The sequence below is a fragment of the Fibroporia radiculosa genome (assembly GCF_000313525.1).
Source record: "Fibroporia radiculosa TFFH 294 genomic supercontigs, scaffold7765, whole genome shotgun sequence".
Classification (NCBI taxonomy): Eukaryota; Fungi; Basidiomycota; class Agaricomycetes; order Polyporales; family Fibroporiaceae; genus Fibroporia; species Fibroporia radiculosa.
This window is the reverse complement of record NW_012133449.1, coordinates 8,401-22,753: the sequence shown is the minus strand read 5'-3', so window position 1 is coordinate 22,753 and position 14,353 is coordinate 8,401. Positions and strand designations below refer to the sequence as shown.

Here is a 14,353-nt window from a genome sequence, read left to right as displayed (position 1 = left end):
GATGGCCAACTCGCTCGGAAAACGTAAGCAGCGTGAAGGGGATGAGGCGCATCTGTCGGAAAGTCATGGGTGCGTGCGCGACTACACATCTGAAGAAACGCTCACATTCTCCTCATAGATCAACTTTATTTGTCTCAAATTTACCCTATTCTGCCACTTCTGTCGACCTACAGACCCTCTTCTCTGACTTCGCGCCCGTACGATCTGCTTTCGTTGTCCTCGATCAGGCTTCTGGTATTTCTAAAGGAGTCGGGTATGTTTCTTTTGCTATCAAAGAGGATGCACAAATGGCACTGGAAAAGGTCGATCGGGAAGGTATAGCGTTAGATGGTAGAAGCTTGCGACTGCAATGGCCAAATAACAAAGTATGTCATAATTTTGGTTCTACGTGCAGAATATCCAGATTTGTCGCAGAGCAAGGACAAGTCGTCTCAGAATAAGGTCAAAATTACGAGGCCAGAGGACCTTGATGCAAGAAAAGCAAAACCCTCACGGCCTTCGTCAAGCTCGGCGCCGCGTGATCCATTGGCGATTCGTACAGTAGTCATTACTGGTCTACCCAGAACAGCAGACTCAAAAACGATATGGAAGAAGATACGCAAGCTAGAAGGTGCCGAGAAGGTGGATTGCGTCGATTCGAGCGCAGCCCACGCCCTTTTCGTGACACCGGCTACTGCGATGGAGGCGGCGAATAAACTCCACGCGCACGTATTCAAAGGATCTCTACTCTCCGCGACTCTCAAGAAGCGTCTTGATGGGCTAGCAAATGCACCAAAGAAACTACAAGCAGCGAAGGAGAAAGGTCCCGCGCCAAACCGCGCGAGCAGACTGATCGTGCGGAATCTCCCGTTCGATATCACAGAGCAGGACTTGCGTGCTGTGTTCCTTCCATATGGCCCCATCTACTCAATCGACATACCCTCTGTGGAGGCGCCAAAACCAGAAGAGGAGGACGTAAGGCCGAGCGCTGCGCCGCGGAAGAAAGGTTTTGCGTTCGTGTGGATGCTGAGCCGCATGGATGCGGAGCGCGCGATGGAACAGTGCAATGGGATTGCAGTGGAGGCGGGCATGGCAGAGCGCCTGGTTTCGGACAAGCAGAAGCGGAAGAAGCAGAGAAGAGAGGAGCAGAAGATAATGAAAGCGTCAGGTGCGGTGGGCCATGCAGAATTGAGTGGAGATAATGGTGGTGAAAGTGGAGGCGAGGAAGAGGGGGTGGCTGGCAAGAAGCTGCATTCCACACGAAGGATTATTGCAGTGGACTGGGCATTGAGCAAGGAAAGATGGGAGAAGGAAAAGGCAAGGGTTGAGCAGAAGGATATTGAGATGGAGAGGCTTGATGGCGATGAAGACAGCGGGAGTGAGAGCAGTGCAAGTGAAAGCGACAGTGACAGAGGGGATGACGAAGATGAAGAGCTCCTTGGAGTTCATGAGGACGACGATGAGTATGAAGAAAAAGGTGGTGCTAGTGGAGAGGACGGTAGTGACGACGGCGCGGAGGAGCCTAGTAAGCCTGTTTTGCCTCCCCCAGAAACGGGTACGACGCTGTTTGTCCGCAATGTTCCATTTGAGGCGACTGAGGATGAGCTTAGGACACTGTGAGTAGCCATACAAGTACACCTTCGTGAGTTAATGTTTGAGCAGGTTCCGGGCTTTCGGACCTCTTCGCTATGCTCGTATTACCATGGACCATGAGATTGGGCGTTCGAGAGGCACCGGGTTCGTCTGCTTTTGGAACAAGGCAGATGCGGACAAGGCAATAGAACAGAGTGAACTTCTACGCGCTGAAACCGTCACCAACAAAGTTGCTGTGGTAAGGATTGCTTTCTATATTCCTCCACTCGGCTGACATACGTTTTTGAAGCACAAAAAGAATCCGTTTAAGCTCCCATCCCTCCTAACACCTGATCCCTCAGCATCCGTAGCTCAGAATCTAGTATTACAAGGCCGAACTCTGGACGTGATACGCGCCGTCACCAGAGATGAGGCCGGCAAGCTGAAGGAAGAGGGAGAGAGGCAACGAGAAAAGGCAGACAAGCGGAATCTATACCTGTTGCGGGAAGGCAGTACGTGTTCGTTTTGGATGCTCGAAATGATACTCCTCACGCGTGCGCAGTCATTCTTCCAAACTCTCCTGCGGCTGAGACTATGAACCCTGCAGAAGTGGAGAAGCGCACACAGTCATTCAACGCCCGTCGCACGTTGCTTCGTTCCAATCCGTCGCTGTACGTCTCGCGGACACGACTTAGCATTCGGCAATTACCTGTTTTTGTCACGGAGCGCATCGTGAAGCGTCTAGCTATCCATGCGGTGCGAAAATTCGAAAAGGAAGTCAAGGAGGGAATAAGACAGCGGCTTAGTGAGGATGAACTGCTGGAGGCTCGCGTGGCTGAAGACGAGGATACGCCAGCAAAAACAGAGGTCGACGAGGGTGGCGCAAAGAAACCGTTACGCGAGCAGCATAAAAAAGGCGGTAGACCTACGGGAGTCAAGCAAGCCAAGATTGTGCGTCAGTCAGATCGTGTTGATGCCGTCACCGGAAAAGGACGGAGCAAAGGATATGGTTTCCTGGAGATGACTTCACATGCAGATGCTCTGCGTGTATTGCGGTGGGCGAACAACAATCCAGCTGTTGCCACGCTGTTCGAGGAGTGGTGGAAGGCTGAATTGGAAGACCTGGTGAAGATCGAGAAGGCAAAGCCAAAGAAAGATGAGACTAGGCTCAAGCGGATAGTGGAAGAACTCGGGCGTGGTGCACCAGCGAGGAACAAAGGGACGCTTATCGTCGAATTCTCGATCGAGAATGTGCAGGTAGTCCAGAGGCGTGCAGCGCATCAGCGGGACACTCACCAGGTTCGTTGTTCTGGTCGTGCAGCAACGGTTGATGCTGACTTCATGGCTCTGCAGAAGGGGGAAGTACCAAAAGTGAAGCGGAGAGTGTCCCTGTCCGATGTTAAAAGAGAGCAATCAGAGGAACGTCCGATTAAAAAACGACGTACATCTGAACCTCATGGAAATTCAGGTTCGCCGACAAAAGCAAAAGAAGAAAAGGCGAAATCAGGACAACAGGTTGGTTCATTGATCGGCAGAAAGCGTAAGGAGCGGAAGTCCAAGAAGCGAGCTAGCTAGATCTAGTAGTGTGATTTATTTTTCCTTCACAACTAATTGTGTTGCACCTCGGGTGGTTTGGTCGATCGTCTATTCACATATATACATGCTACAAGCTCCAGGGGTCGATTAGGGTAACGATGCGTCTAACTCCCGTAGTGGAATTGCGAATGAGTGGAACAAATCAAACTTGATTCTGCGGTGCAAAGACTTGGTTTTACACCGTGGCTGGGCGAGACACAATGCAAATTCCGCGGAGGATTGGTCACACGAAATGCCGTGGAGACAAATTATTTCGTCATGTGAACGGTGATAATTGAGTAGTTTCTCAGTGGGTAGTCCAAAACTCCGGATAGGATAGCGGAAGGTAGTAATGTTTCTAAATCCCAGATGGACAAGAATGTGATCCTCAACAGCGGATAGCAACCAGGCAATCTTGTCGGAGGTATAGTGTACAAATAATCGCGAATACATCTTCACACCTGGAGTTAATATGGTCTCATGAGTGAGCAAACCGCGTAACATGAGAGTACACCTCAATCGCTCACCGGGCATCGTGTATAGCCGTGCCACAGCTGATATTCTGTTTGATTTAGTCACGGCGAAAACCTCACACAATCCCACTTTGCGCTCTTAAACTTGGTCTCGCGTTGAGAGTAGCAAGTAGGGAGTTTAGAGAGACTAAAGATAAAAATATGTTGATTGACGGTATCGCGATTGGCAGGAAAAGAGCGTACTCACGCTTCGATAACGTCATGTAGATGGCGATGTAAATGTAGTTGGTTGGCATTGTCGCGTACTTGGGCCGTAGGAACGGAAGGTTAAGCTAACCAGCTCAAGATGGAAAACAGGACTCCTACCGTAACCAGACACAGGATGACCCCAATGCTAGGATAAGAGGTTAGTCAAATACATGTCTGCAGAAGCGATATAAAGGGTATTGACCAGGTGACAACACCGGTTTCTACGGAATACAACATCACAATCCGGACGACAAGGTCGGTTCTGCTAAACCATTCCACAGCGTGAGCTGATAGTCGTCACCGCAAGAATACAACAAATACGTTGAAAGCCCAGTACAATGGCTGGTGAGCAAGATGCACAAGGACCCTGCGATGATAATATCACCGACAAGAGCACTAACAAGGCCAGCATACAAGAGTTGCTGCAGAAGGCTTGTTCAACTGGTTTACAATCCATATCGGCGACTGACAACTGACCGAGAACACAGGCCACGAGAGTTCACCGAGTGTCTTGACAGTAAAGCTATGTGAAAAATAGTTGATAGCTGACATGGAAATTATGGGGCAGACATACGCTTCAAACGCATAGACTAGAGACCAGTGGTTGTAAGCGGTGTCGCAATGGCAGTTAGTAAAAATTTCTTACCCCAGCTTGCAGCTATCAACATGCCTCGCAATATGAGTAATATATCGAGGATTGTCAAAAGCTGGCGTACCAACAGTCACGATACTCGTGAGAATCTACCCCATACGAGAATTAAAGGAAGCAACAAAGGTAGCTCATAATACTCACAATCGCTACAACCAGACTCCAATCAGATGTCTTCTTGCTCACTTATCGAAGGAGTCGTCAGCTCCTCTATATTGCATTTATGTGTATATGCTCACGTTTCCAGACACGATAGCAAAACAGGCTACGTATGCCAGTTTGAGAGGAAGATTGAGACGAAGAAGGTCTACAACGGACCTTCTGACAATTAAATCACTCATGCCCTTCTCGGCATCGATAAGTCAGCGTATGAAAACGTTTTTCGTACTTCTTACTCACAGTAACCAGCACCATCGCCTGTTTGGAAAGCTCAGAGGTCAAGAATTGAATAGCAACAAGTTGTTCATCTGGTTACTTACAGGCAAGCTCCTGGTGACAAGATTGATTCATTAGCCATATCAGAGATGTAGCTCAAGAGTAACCTACCAGACTACATCCTGCGGCTCCTTTAGATTCGCATAATCAAGAATCGTATAAGAGTAAACGGTATGCGTGGAGAACGCAAGATGCAGACCATCTATCACCCTGAAGAAAACGTGCAGATACATACATGCCGTTGCTTCTGAGAGACTCACCACAAAACGAAAATCTGGGGGGATAAATCAACTAATTGCATAGCCATTTGCGTTAGAGACGTACCAAGGCCTGCATGACGAAGGAATCATCCTTAGGACATTTGCAGTATATATATGTTTGGATCGTTGTGAGTCCAAAGAAACTAAACGACCAAACTAGTAAGCTAAGCCACCACACTCCGACGACAGATATCGCATCGCACGTAGCTGTAACAATGTTGCCTGCAGAGATGTATCAATTGAGAATTTATAAGATAAAAGTGAGTATTGTGCGTACCAAGAAAAATCGCACCCAACGAGCTGGCCAAGGTGGATGTTCCAGAATCCATTTCCTAGGGTAGGTATACTTCACGTTGATATTGGCAAATCAATCTTGGGTCGAGAGCCCGCCCGTATATATAGAGCTTTCCACGTTTCGTGTCGGCAGTCGACGACGTCAGGAGGGTCCTGTATGTCTATGCGCTGCGCATCAGTTCGACGGCCACTCTTCTGGCAAGTCGAAAACCGATGACAAAAGGGCATACTACTCCTGACGGTCGGAATGGTAGGCAAGCACCGGCGAGAGCGAGAAGGCGCGAACACACAGTGTGGGGTCTCGGACTGTACATGCAGCGAGTTCGCGTAAAATTGGCTCGGTGACTCGGTGGGAGGAGTATTGCAACCGCCAAGCTGCGAATCGCCGGATGGAATGCCACCGGAACCATGAACACATGAGCTTTCCTTGTAAGCTTTCGGACGCAATGGTGTTGTGGACAGCATCCAATATGGGCGGCAATTGCGGTTCAGAGGATCAATCGACTACGTGTTCGACTAATTGAAGCATCCAGGAGCAGAGGCAGCGGGCTAAGAGCCCCGTAAGACACAAGAGGATGAACATGAAGCCTGGCTCTCAGGGCTGAGGGTCATATCCGTGAGGGACTCATGCTGAGAACCATGAAAGAATAGCCCAGTCAGAGGAATCTATGGCCGAGATCATGAATGCTATTATAAGAACAAAATCACGTTGAGACTACCTGGGGAAGGTCTAAACAGTCCAACACCTGAAGCTTGAAGAGTCAGACTGGAAATGAGTTTAAGAGTATTATCCTTTCGTTATATTTGACGATCAAAGTGTGATGGAAGTCCTCAACGTTTGTACCGGAACATTAGTGCTCCGGCAACGGAAGAACTCACCGTTGAAAATTATAAACAGTCTCTGAGCAGCCTTTTATCTATACACTCATGGCGCGACGCTCCTCTCGCTCCTCTCTTCTATGACAGTGCCCGCTTATAGGTATTGAGCGCAGATATCACCACTTGAAGGAACAAGATGTTGCTCAAACCACGCGACGACCTACTTGCGCTATATAAAAGATAATAGGTCCTCAAGAACTTCCTCGTGCTCCGGAGTTCACTGGGATAGAGACTGCCGACGGATTACGAAGCCAAGCAGTGTGTCGGAGGCGCGAGGCTGTTTGGAGGCTGTATGTGGCGCTGCGGAGAGCGTGATGTTGGTCGTGTTTGGCCGGCAACAGCTGCCGTCACGACTGAGCCTGCCGGACTCCCTCCACGACCACGACACCCACGACTGCGACGCTCTCCTCCTACCTTGACATCGTTTGATACGGTGAGTGCATTGAGCATATCGAAATCCACAAGAGCCCTGGAGCGTTAACGCATTCCGTTAAACGCAGATTCATACGCGTTAGCCATGTCAGTCATTCTATCCCCGGACTCTTCGCTTCCAGTCTAACTGTCGGGTCGTTGCCTTCCGCGCTGTCCCTTACGATGCGTATCTTAGGTCCGAGCCTTATGATCCCTATCTTCCCCGCGGCGGCTCCTCGTCCAATCCCTCCGGACCTTCCGGGGGAAATGCCAAAACTGCGGCCATTCAACAACAGATTGATGACACCGTCGGGATCATGAGGGAGAACATAACGAAAGTGGCAGAGCGAGGAGAGAGGTTGGACCAATTGCAAGATAAGACAGGTGTGTCTTTGTGAACCTTCAATTGGCTATCAGTCCATCACGATGTGTCCATAAGACCATTACAAGCTACCTCGCACGTAGAGTTTCAGTGACCGTGAGGACAGTTGTGCATCCCCCTTATCAGAAATTTGTTAGGATAATACACTATTCGGCCGTCATCGGGCTGTGGGACTGTTCACTATATACTTTGGTCGGATACACTTCGATCCGGCATTTGCTGACAGCTAATTACAGACAATTTGGCTGTCTCTGCGCAAGGTTTCCGCCGTGGTGCGAATCGTGTCCGGAAGGTATGTTCATCATCCCAATGCCCTTGAAGATTATTGTTCTAACCCCTTATCGCGTAGAACATGTGGTGGAAGGACATGAAGGTATGAAGACGTATTCTACACTAATTTCAAATTCCGGCACTGAGTATTCACAGATGCGCATCATCATTGGTGTCGCCATTGCGATTATCATTGTAATCATTGTCGTTTCGATTGTTAAAGCGACACACCATTGAACGCCCTTTCTTACGGTCCGACACTTATCTTCATGTTACTAGTTGATATACGTTCTACGCGCCCTCAGGGACTCGCTGTTGTACATGTTAATATCTATGGGTACTCTAATCTTCGCTCTGGGTTGATTCGGCGAGGTTGGACATTTCATAGTGATCAGCTGCGCCTTTGAATTCCGCAAGTTATTGTTGCTGTTATTCGGATTCACATTGTTCCAAGTTGCAAACTTCATCATCCACGGCCTTCAAACTTCTCACAGGTGGCGCCTAGTTCCCTGAATGACGTTTCTGAGAAGATCAACAAAAACTCAGGTTCGACTCTGAACTACGACTCTAGTGGAATGCTCAATGCTTAGACAACATTCTACGTGCAAATAAGTAGGCTGTCCGTGTGAAAACGGAAGTTTCTCTTCGCATCATTTGACGGTGCAGTGTGCACATTGCAAACGCACTTCGCCACGGTGCCCGTCTCCGCGAAAGTTAGGGCGCGTCAAGCACTGCTTTCCGTGGCGGGACGCGACTGTGGGCGTACTTCGGGCGTACCGTAGGTCCGTACATCATTTAACGGTAGTGTCCGCCCGAGCAACATCTCCACCTCCGAGTCGGAGGTGGACGAAAACATCAAGTCAATCAGCCTTGAGACCTCAATGGGCTTAGCCGAGAAAAAACACGAGCTTGTTCACCGCGACACCCGTGTCCCGACGGGCTGAAAGCAATACTCGAGATCTTAATTTTCCGTTCCTCTGGTCGGCGACCCCAAAATGGCATCTGCGGCGAACATCCTCCGTCAGAGTCTAGTCCGGTGAAACCCGTACATGTCACTAGATTTTCTCAGTTACATTTTTGTGTGGTGCTGAATCTTGAGTACATATGTATAGATTCGTCAGTGGGGCCTTGAGAGTGTGGTCAACTGAAGCCTTCGATGTCTTCGACCTTAGGCTGCTGTTATCAAGTCCATGCTTGAAAGACATAGCACAGCACAGGCCATGACTGAATTTCCCTTCGTATGTACCTCCTTGCGTTTGGTGATGTAAGCACAAGAAAGTGTGACTGTGATGATCATAATTTATGAATAGGATGTCTTCGTTTCTTGAACCATGAGCCCGCAATGAAACACTGTGAGGCACTTTGGGCCAGTCACATGGTTCGAGTATCCGACATGAGCATGTGCTGTAAGTATGTATGGTATCCTGGTTCGACGAGTATTATCATCAGTAAAGCAAAGTCGATTATTGCGAATCTGCACTTCGCTCATTTTTAAAATCTTGAAATTCGTCTCGTGGCAAATTGAATAGTACATATAAATGACTGATTGTTCAATCATAGCTTTATCGAAGCTGATGGTGAGTGCTGCGCCTGTTAAAGGGCCAGACACCAGCCCCGATGAAGGTAACGTTGAACTGAAAATTAATTTAAAGAAAATGAATACGTTATGGGGTTCAGAGAGCTGAGCAGGATGGAGCATACTTAGGACTAGCGCATTCAGCGTACCATATTAATTGTGCCGTCTGTAGTGGCCTGTTGAGCATTGAAAAAAAGATAAAGTAGAAGTTACTGTGGTGCCCGGTGGCTAACTTGTTCAGGTATATCTTATAAGAGATGGTGCCTTCGTACAACAGCTTGTCCAAGTTCATCTCGGTATAAGCATTCGGGAATCATGCATACGTCCTCTGAACGCGATGACGAAGTTAGTAGGACAGACGTATCATACTGTGAGCTGAACAGACGTTGCTCGGATGGGATGCAGCCTGTGTGATACCATCATTCACAACTGACCATTGTAAAACTTACCGTTACAGTAGTTAGATGTGCCTTCAATTGCAGCTAATGCGCGCGTACTTACGCGTAAGCTTAAGATGAGCCCAGGCTTATGCTCACTCGGGCAGCAGGTGCCAGGCTGACAGCCGTGCTGCAAAATCTTGGGTACCAGTAAGGTTTCCTTACCGTCAATCGCTATGAGTATCACCTTTACATGTGGTTGCCGACAAACCTTCATTCACTTTTCCAGTGTCTGTGTGCACGTACATAGAGGAATACGTTCAAGTCCATCTAATTTCCAATCCGTGTCGTTCGCCCATGGCGTACTTCAATAAATAATGCTTGTTTATTTACATTACTTAGCATTCGAGGCGCGTTCGAAAAGCGATCCAATTGACAACTTGTTTATCTGGCTTCCCGTATGTTGATTTTTACCCCGTAGCTTTGAAAGTCCGCCGTGGCTCGTGGACACCACGCTTGACCTCCGTTCACAAAGTTCTTCCGCTAAACGCTGCTCTTTGGGCCCACATGTCGCAATGGCCGTCAACGGGCACCGACACTCGACTTCGGTGTCCCAGAACCACAAAGCTCAGCTTGCTAATGCTTACAATGAACTTGGAAAGGAGCTCTCCTCCCAGAAGATTAGGGTCGTTGGCAATTACACGCTCGGGAAGGTGATTGGAGAGGGTGCGTGAACCGTTAGTCTCTGAGCAGCTGTTTATCTCACTGGCCGGCGGTAGGAACGTATGGGAAGGTGCGCCTCGGCGTACATCGCTTGACCGGCGTTCGTGTCGCTATTAAGCAAATTCCAAAAGCCATGTCGGCCTCACTCACGCGTGAGATACACCATCACCGCCAGTTGCACCACCCACATGTCACGCAGCTTTACGAAGTCATAGCAACAGAGACATATATCTGGCTTGTTACTGAGCTTTGTTCTGGTGGCGAATTATTCGATTACCTCGCCGAGAAAGGCCGGCTGGACGAGGACGAGACGCGGATCATCTTCGGTCAGCTATGCCTTGCAGTTGCATACGTGCATTCTAAAGGTATCGTCCACCGAGACTTGAAGCTGGAGAATGTTCTGTTGGATGAGCGCTGCCGAGTGAAGTTGGGCGACTTTGGGTTCACTCGAGAGTTTGAACGGGGCTCGCTCCTTGAAACGTTCTGTGGTACAACAGGGTATGCGTCCCCTGAGATGCTGCTTGCGAAGAAATACTTTGGACCAGGCAAGTAGGATTGACGATGTACAATCGCGGCAACTGACGTCAATTTGACGAGCAGAGGTAGACGTATGGTCCCTTGGGGTCATTATGTACACACTCCTCACTGGTACCCTTCCATTCGATGACGATGACGAGAGAGTCATGAAGGACAAGGTTATCAGTGGAGTCTTCGAGGATCCGGAATGGCTTTCAGAAGGTGTGCATGTTCGGAACTCCTGTTTTTTCTATGTTGACGCTACTAATCTCCTGTACTATATCAGAGGCACGTGATCTGGTCAAGGCGGTTCTACATGTTGACCCGGAAAAACGACTTACGATTGCCCAAATGCTCGAACATGGGTGGTTCACGTCGCGACCTGTCTTGCCGGTGCAGATGAATGCCTCCCGCAGCAGCCTGTCGATTGCATCTCGTCCGACCTCTCCTGTGGCCCTGCTGCATCCGCCATCTTCGAGTACGGACTCGCAGCTGCGGTCGGCAGTATCAGGAAAATCAGACTCAACATATCACTCTGCGTCGTCCGAGTTTCCAACATCAGTGCCGACAACGCCTGATCACGATGTATCCGAGGATGTATTTGGGGCCACGTCTTCTACCGTTCATGTGCCAAAGATAAATGGCGTAAGTTATGACTCCGAGACTCCGGAGCCGCCCCCACCACGGCCGTCGTTCCCTCGGCATGGTTCCAATTCAACATCCAACAAGGTTCCGCCAGCGCTACCTACACGTACTCCTGCACGCACGAAGCGTCGTTCAGTGTCGTCTACCCTCTCTGATCCATCTACGCCCACATTCGAGAAATCTGCTGGTTCTTCTCTTCCCCAGGATTTCTCTTCAATTTTACAAACTCCTGCGCCGCTGATCTTCTCGACAGCTCTCGAGCGTGATCTGTTGAACTCAATGAGTGCCCTCGGTCTGGATACAGGTCAGATTGTTCATTCCGTGCTTAGCGATGCGTGTGACGCTACGGGTGCCCTGTGGTGGATGTTGAAACGCAAAGCGGAAAAGCGAATGCAGGAGGAGGGAGACAACAAAGCTGTTGTGGATACGATGGAAACAGATATACCAGAAGAAACGAAACAGAAGGCGCCGCCGAGGCCGAAGGAACGCAAGACTTCAGTATCTGCCTGCCGATCTGCCTGCGATACTCCCCCTTCTTCTGCAGTCCAAACCGTGTTATCGCAGACGCATTCTGCTCCTGAATTGCAACTTATTCCTCCTACTCCCACGGCCGCAGTAACAGCACGTCCCGTTACCCCTCCCCGCACGAAATCTCCCACTAATCAGCTCCTGTCTCCGACACCCTCCATGGCTGAGCTTTCTGTACGATCACATCCCTCGACACCCGGGGGTAGCCTCAAGGACAAAGATCCGGGCTCCAAGCGGCGCGGCAACCGATCTGGCAGCGTTAGCATCATGCAGCGAGCAACAACCGCATTGGAAGCTGCCGGACTTGTGAGGAAGAAGTCTGCAGAGGGTGTACGAGAGGAGAAAGAGAAGGACAGGGAGCGGAGTTCTGATAAACGAGCGGCCAGCGGCAGTGGCGAGGAGCCAAGAGCGTCGCATGGGAGTGGCTCGAGCAAGCTTGCGAAGAGTCCTCCTATGAAGTCGAAGGATGCGCTTTTACCTGCCACACCCCCTCCCAGCCTTGACCATAGCGTTCAAGGACAAGTAGGGTCCCCTTGGGTCATGGCTAACACCAGGGGATCACCTCCTCCGACTGGGACTGATTCACCGCGAGATACGCTATCTGCGCTGCCGAACATCGCTGGTAGTAAGACTTTGGGTAGCAGTCGTAATCGCGCAAGTCTCCTGTCTGCGTTCCGGATGTGGTTCAAGGAGGACCCTAAAGGAAAACGCAAGGAAGGCCCAGTACTTCCCTCACAGCCAGTGCATGCTTATCCGCATTCTATGACTAGTCCTGGCACAAATTCTGCACCGGGGCGAGGCCGGGGCGCTGTGAAGCGTCGTGTGAGCGGAAGCCGCGGAAAGTTTCCAGCGGGAAGGCAATCGGGGGGGCGTTCCAAGCGGACATCGGTCTCGTCGCGGCGCTCAAGCAGTGTGAATTCTCATCGATCATCCATCCATTCCGCCATGTTTCCGACTCTAGAATCGCCTGGTTATCCACCGGACCAGATGGTCTCAATGACGCGCAGAAGAAGTGATGGAAGTCGGAGGTCGTTTGGCAGTCATACGCCCAACTCAGAGCGCGATGATTTTTCAAGACCCCCCTCTATTCAAAGTTTCACACATCAACGACATCGGAAATCTCCTTCAGCGAGCTCGGCGGGGTCTATGCATCCGGGTCGCACGGCATCGCCATTATCTAAATATCACAGGCGGGCTGGATCGGGTTCATCCACTCGTGTTGTTCGACAGGCGCCACATATCGCGCACTTGCGATCAAATTCTGCCTCGTCTGCGCACTCACTTGCATCATCTCGTCCTGGATCTCTTTATGATCTTTCGGAGAGTGATAGCCGGAGGAACAACTCACCTCATAAGAGCTACTCACGGCGCTCATTGGAAGAGACGCCAAGACGGAATCATACACCAACCACCTTCGTCGCTCATAAGCGGCAGACGCCATTTTCCAATCCGAGTGGCAGTAATAGTTACCTAAATTCGCTAGGACGTTCCAGTTGGAAAAAGTCATGGGGGTTGGAACCACCCGGCTGGCAAACACGATCGGCGTACTCCGCTATCGAAGTGCTCTCCATCTCTCCTCCTCCAGATAGCCAACAAGGGATTAGAGACGTTTTCTCTAGGCGACAATCCCTCAGCATGGGTGATGAGTCGGACTGGGTGGACGAAGATGACGACGTCGCTGGATATGCAGGCGGGCTCGGGCAAATGCCAACCTCTGCAGCTAGTGCATCGCCGACGTTCGCACATCAGCCTGACCCACCCTTACTGTCACCACCACCCAGGGGACATGGCATGCGCTCGGGAGTGAGCAAACGTTCGACGGCAAGTGCCGGGCTTACCGCCGTCGGTGCCGCTGGAAGAGGCACGCGAAGCAAAGGCGGTCGTTCTCCCGGTGGACGCAGCTCTCCGCTTCCCAACGAGACATTTGAACAGCCAGAGCAACGAGGTGGTCGCAGGCAACTTCCACCTGGACGTTCGGGACCGGCCTTCCGCCATCCGATTCAAGAAGAAGATGAGGGTGAAGAGGAGTAGGGATAGGGATGCCTCCTCACCTATGACCAATGCAATTTTATGCTTATAAGTGTTTCTTCGTTGTTAGACATTCACTTTTACTGAGGACGTTATTGTTATGGTTGTTATGCGTTGTCCAGACCGCTTTTGTAGCGGCTTTGTCACATCCACACCCCGATACCCGTATTTCGTAATACCTGGAGGCTGAAGACTGGGTGCCTAGCATACTATGTGTCTTGATCTCGACAAATATTGTTTTACTATGTGAAGTCGTCGGCTGTCGTTATTTCGCTCATGCCCCTGCGATATGGTTGAGCGCTTGAGCTCTTTTTCTGTTTCTATGCATCGCGCTGGAATCACGGGTCTGACCCTTGTACACTCTTTGGCTCGAGGAGTTAAGGTAAGAATACGTAAAACTTCTACGGATACTTACAAGCGATTTGGAGACTTCATAACATTTAGCGCCATCATGATTCGCTCATCACGCTTTCTCTGGTCCTCCGGATATATGATATTTCGAAGCAAGATCGACGCGTCAGATTGTCTCAAG

General features: G+C 50.1%; 5 protein-coding genes across 5 annotated transcripts; 4 read left to right on the top strand and 1 right to left on the bottom strand.

The window, feature by feature from the left end:
- Position 1: 1 nt before the first annotated feature.
- Positions 2-3,126, top strand: FIBRA_06525 (uncharacterized protein; the record flags this gene model as incomplete). Its single annotated transcript, XM_012328246.1, has 7 exons — positions 2-69; positions 119-365; positions 415-1,595; positions 1,642-1,810; positions 1,862-2,063; positions 2,114-2,850; positions 2,905-3,126. The coding sequence occupies 7 exons, from the start codon at positions 2-4 to the stop codon at positions 3,124-3,126; spliced, it is 2,826 nt and encodes a 941-aa protein (XP_012183636.1).
- A 958-nt stretch (positions 3,127-4,084) lies between these two features.
- FIBRA_06524 (uncharacterized protein) lies at positions 4,085-5,521 on the bottom strand (the record flags this gene model as incomplete). The annotated part of the gene is made up of 14 exons (XM_012328245.1): positions 4,085-4,270; positions 4,326-4,371; positions 4,423-4,438; positions 4,495-4,506; positions 4,565-4,589; positions 4,642-4,682; positions 4,737-4,762; positions 4,816-4,841; positions 4,897-4,914; positions 4,977-4,986; positions 5,044-5,142; positions 5,193-5,206; positions 5,257-5,414; positions 5,470-5,521. 14 exons carry the CDS (start codon positions 5,519-5,521, stop codon positions 4,085-4,087), a joined length of 729 nt encoding a protein of 242 aa, XP_012183635.1.
- Positions 5,522-6,657: 1,136 nt separating this feature from the next.
- Positions 6,658-7,665, top strand: FIBRA_06523 (uncharacterized protein; the record flags this gene model as incomplete). Its single annotated transcript, XM_012328244.1, has 5 exons — positions 6,658-6,798; positions 6,881-7,160; positions 7,395-7,450; positions 7,508-7,531; positions 7,585-7,665. The coding sequence occupies 5 exons, from the start codon at positions 6,658-6,660 to the stop codon at positions 7,663-7,665; spliced, it is 582 nt and encodes a 193-aa protein (XP_012183634.1).
- A 2,291-nt stretch (positions 7,666-9,956) lies between these two features.
- FIBRA_06522 (uncharacterized protein) lies at positions 9,957-10,657 on the top strand (the record flags this gene model as incomplete). Its single annotated transcript, XM_012328243.1, has 2 exons — positions 9,957-10,107; positions 10,161-10,657. The coding sequence occupies 2 exons, from the start codon at positions 9,957-9,959 to the stop codon at positions 10,655-10,657; spliced, it is 648 nt and encodes a 215-aa protein (XP_012183633.1).
- Positions 10,658-10,733: 76 nt separating this feature from the next.
- FIBRA_06521 (uncharacterized protein) lies at positions 10,734-13,824 on the top strand (the record flags this gene model as incomplete). The annotated part of the gene is made up of 2 exons (XM_012328242.1): positions 10,734-10,842; positions 10,907-13,824. 2 exons carry the CDS (start codon positions 10,734-10,736, stop codon positions 13,822-13,824), a joined length of 3,027 nt encoding a protein of 1,008 aa, XP_012183632.1.
- Positions 13,825-14,353: the final 529 nt, after the last annotated feature.